This window comes from Bufo gargarizans, chromosome 2, assembly GCF_014858855.1.
Source record: "Bufo gargarizans isolate SCDJY-AF-19 chromosome 2, ASM1485885v1, whole genome shotgun sequence".
Classification (NCBI taxonomy): domain Eukaryota; kingdom Metazoa; phylum Chordata; class Amphibia; order Anura; family Bufonidae; genus Bufo; species Bufo gargarizans.
This window is the reverse complement of record NC_058081.1, coordinates 394,876,034-394,879,770: the sequence shown is the minus strand read 5'-3', so window position 1 is coordinate 394,879,770 and position 3,737 is coordinate 394,876,034. Positions and strand designations below refer to the sequence as shown.

Genomic DNA, 3,737 nt, shown 5'->3' with positions numbered 1-3,737 from the left:
CGCGGTATACATGCGGATCTATTCATTTCAATGGTCTAAAATTATGTACGGACAACGTTCAGTATGTTGTCCGATTCCGTTGTACCGTTTTTATGTTCCGTCAAAATATGAAGCTTGTCCTACTATTGACCGCAGATCTCGGTCCGATTCCCCATTCAAGTCAATGGATCCGCAAAAATCGGAAGACAAACGGAAACATTTCCGTATGTGTTCCGTTTTTCGCGGATCCGTTTCTGTTTTTTTATTAACATAATTTATTGTAGGCTCTGCCCTCTGGGGTGGTGGCTTAAAAATTCATATCTACCTAGCCATAACGATTTGGGAGCCCCCTAAAAACAACATGCCTAGGGTAGATGTGTCCAAATTGATTGTCCTTATCCAAGAGAGGCCAGAAATCTGGGATTCCAGGAAGGATCAGTACCATGATCGGGTACGGAAGGACCGGGCATGGGAAGAGGTGGCGCAGGAGCTGATGCCCGAAGATTGGGCCAGATGCAGATCTGATAAGCGATCTGGAATTAGTAAGTGTACATTTTAATATATTCATGTAATATCATTCTGTGTATAAAATCTATAGTTATTTTCAAGTCCTGTAGCATCCCTGATTGCAATCTCTAGTGCAGTGTTCAGACGTCTGCACTAGAAATTAGCATGGGCCTTGCAAAGTGACATAGCAGACTTTTTTTTTTAATTTGCAGAATCCTTTGATGTCTATCACTTTTTATGTAATGCATCTCTGCACATTTGCAAACTTTCCTGTGTCACTTTGCTTGGCCTTTGTTTATGTCTTGTGCACACGTCTGCAAGGATGGAGCCCTGACCTTGCAAAAGTAATCAGGGGTTGCTATGGGACTGGCTATGGTTCTGTCTGATATGAACTTTCTGCAAAGTAATCACAGATGGGTTTCTGAAATGTACATTGGGCCTTGCAAAGTGACACAGCCGACTTATTTGTTTTGCAAAATCCTTTGATGCCTATCACTTTTTAAAAAATGCATCTCTGCACATTTGCAAACTGTCCTGTGTCACTTTGCTTGGCCTTTGTGCACACGTCTGCAAGGATGGAGCACTGACCTTGCAAAAGTAATCAGGGGGAACTATGGGACTAGCTATGGTGCAAAGTGACCTTGCAAAGTGACACACCAGACTTTTTTAAAATTTAAATCCTTTGAGGCCTATAACTTTTTAGATTGGATACTTTCACACTTGCGGAGGGACGGATCCAACAGGCTGTTCACCATGTCGGATCCGTCCTTCCGCTATTTTGGCAGACCGCCGCTCTGTCCCTATTGACGATAATGGGGACGGGGTGGAGCTCGGGCACAGCACGGCGGTGGATGGCAAAAGCTGCAGGACTAAAAAGTTGGATATGCTGTACTTTTAGTCCTGTGGCCTTATGCCGTGCACCGCCGGGCTGCGCCTGTGCTCTGATCGTCCCCATTAAGTCAATAGGGACAGAGCGGCAGTCTGAAAAAATAGCGGAAGGACGGATCCGACATGGTGAACAGCCTGTTGGATCCGTTCTGCCGCAAGAGTGAAAGTAGCCTCATGCATCTCTACACATTTTAAAAATTTGCTATTTCTTGTGCACATGTCTGCAATGATGGAGCTCAATTTTCTATCCTTAGAAGTTATATGAAATGAAAGATGTCTTTTAAATATTGTAAACCATGAAAATCATTGAAAATTTAAATTTTTTTTTTTTTTTTTGGCAGTCAAACAACTCAAGACGAAATGGAACTCCTGTCGGGATCAATTCCGACGGGAATTTAATGCGAGCAAAGGGCATAGTGGAGACGGCAAGCCCAGGAAGAAGCCGTATATGTACACTAAGGACTTGCAGTTCCTCCTGCCTGTAATGGACCTGCGACCGTAAGTTTTCAGTTACTGTATGGAAACTGGGGAACATGGCTGTAAGTAGTCCATCGTATCCTAACCTGGCATCCTGCTGAGAGTTTTAGCGCACAGCGTCATTGTTTTCCATGATGCTGTGCGCTTTGTGCAACTGTTGCAGTACACTAATACACTCATATAGATCATACGAGTGTATTACTGTACTGCAGGGGGCTCACGAAGCGCACGGCGTCATTGAAAACAATAAAACAACATGCTATCCTGCTCTATGTAGGATCACAGGTTGGAATACCAAGGACCACTCACATCCGTGTTCAAAGGTCATTTGCGTTTGGCTTAAAAATTGATGCAGATCTATTGTTACCCTATCTGCATAGATCATTCCCATATGATATTCTTCATTTTTTTTTAAAGTCACTAGAGTAGCGTGATGACATATTACTTTATTAAATCTGACCTCATAGTAATTACAACATTAGACAATAGTGAAACATAGAAAAGGCTGAAGTGTCACGGCCTTGTCAATCAGCTGAATAGTGTGGATTGGGGTAGATCTATCAATAGCTTTTTTATGTATAAAATACTTACAAGTACTTTTGATCTATTTCAGGACAGTGGACAATCTGCAGGCGGAAGAAGATTCCTCGTCCACAAACCTGGATGAGCCGAGTACCCCTGCTGCATCTTTCATACCTCATGCTGGACCTTCAGAGGCTGAGGAAAGGCCAGAGGAGGAAAGCCAGCAGGAGAATTCTCCGCCTCAGCCACCCAGGCGACAAAGTTCGCGAAGGAGGGGAGGATCTTCTGGCCAACAAGCTGCGCAGATGGCTCGGAGGGATTTGATAGACTCCCAGGTCTTTGAGTATCTCAATAAAAACAAAGCTGAGACCCCGGAGGAGAAAATTCTGCGAAGCCTGGCTCCTGCGTTGTCGAGAGTGCCTCCAGAAAGGCATTCTTTGATGCTGTCTTCCGTTGCCTCATTATTATATCTTTTTGAGGGGGATAGTATTCCCCTTGATGTTATTCAATATATCGACAAGGAGAAACTAAGGCAAGCCCATATGCGGGGACAAATTAGGTCACCAATGGCACCTTCAGAGAGTGTGGCACATATTCAAGGTCCAGGACCCACACTTCCTGGCAGCTCTTCCACCCCGCAAATAGTTTTCAGGGGAACAGGTCCCTACACAAGGGAGCTTTTTGATTTATAATTTTTTTGTTGTTTTTGCTTTGTATTTTCATAAACAGTTATTTGAAATTTGCTATGTAGTGTCATTATTTTTATTTATCTTGAAATAATAATTTTCCCCCCACAATTTTTTTAAGACAAAGTTCAAAGGTCTGGATCTTCTAGGGAGGGTCACACCGGTATTAGTGTACTCCTCCAAATTAGGTTTTCTACACAATCTCATATACCCTCCAGTTGGTTGTGTCTCTGGGAGAATGATTATATTAGTAATATTTTAGTATTTAGTGAATTTGGGAGAAGTAGTGTAGTCAATAGCCAATAAAGGTATATATGACACGCGCTTTCTAAAAAATAAAAGATTAGTATTTTAGGAATAATCACTAATAAAAATGGGACTTCACTTTACATAAAATGAGTTTTTTAGGGTTTCAATTAAAATTCCAAAAAAAAAATAGGTTGGGAAATGTGGTATTAGAGGGTATTTCTGTAATTTTTTGAACATTCTAGTCAAAATCATTTTAAAATATTACATGGTCTATATTGCTAGATAAATTAAAAAAGTAAATATAGGCCTTTAATAGTTTAAATAAATATTTTAAACGCTAATATTACAAAAAATACCCCAGCCCGCAAGCCCACGTCAAGGGTCCACATTGTCTTGCGAGTCCCTAAACTATCTAAAAAAATTTAAAAG

The 3,737-nt window shown here is 41.5% G+C and overlaps 1 protein-coding gene across 1 annotated transcript; it reads left to right on the top strand.

The window, feature by feature from the left end:
* The first annotated feature begins 310 nt into the window (after window positions 1-310).
* Window positions 311-3,076, top strand: LOC122926395. The gene is made up of 3 exons (XM_044277769.1): window positions 311-521; window positions 1,716-1,872; window positions 2,465-3,076. The coding sequence occupies exons 1-3, from the start codon at window positions 341-343 to the stop codon at window positions 3,063-3,065; spliced, it is 939 nt and encodes a 312-aa protein (XP_044133704.1). The 5' UTR covers window positions 311-340; the 3' UTR covers window positions 3,066-3,076.
* The last annotated feature ends 661 nt before the right edge of the window (window positions 3,077-3,737 follow it).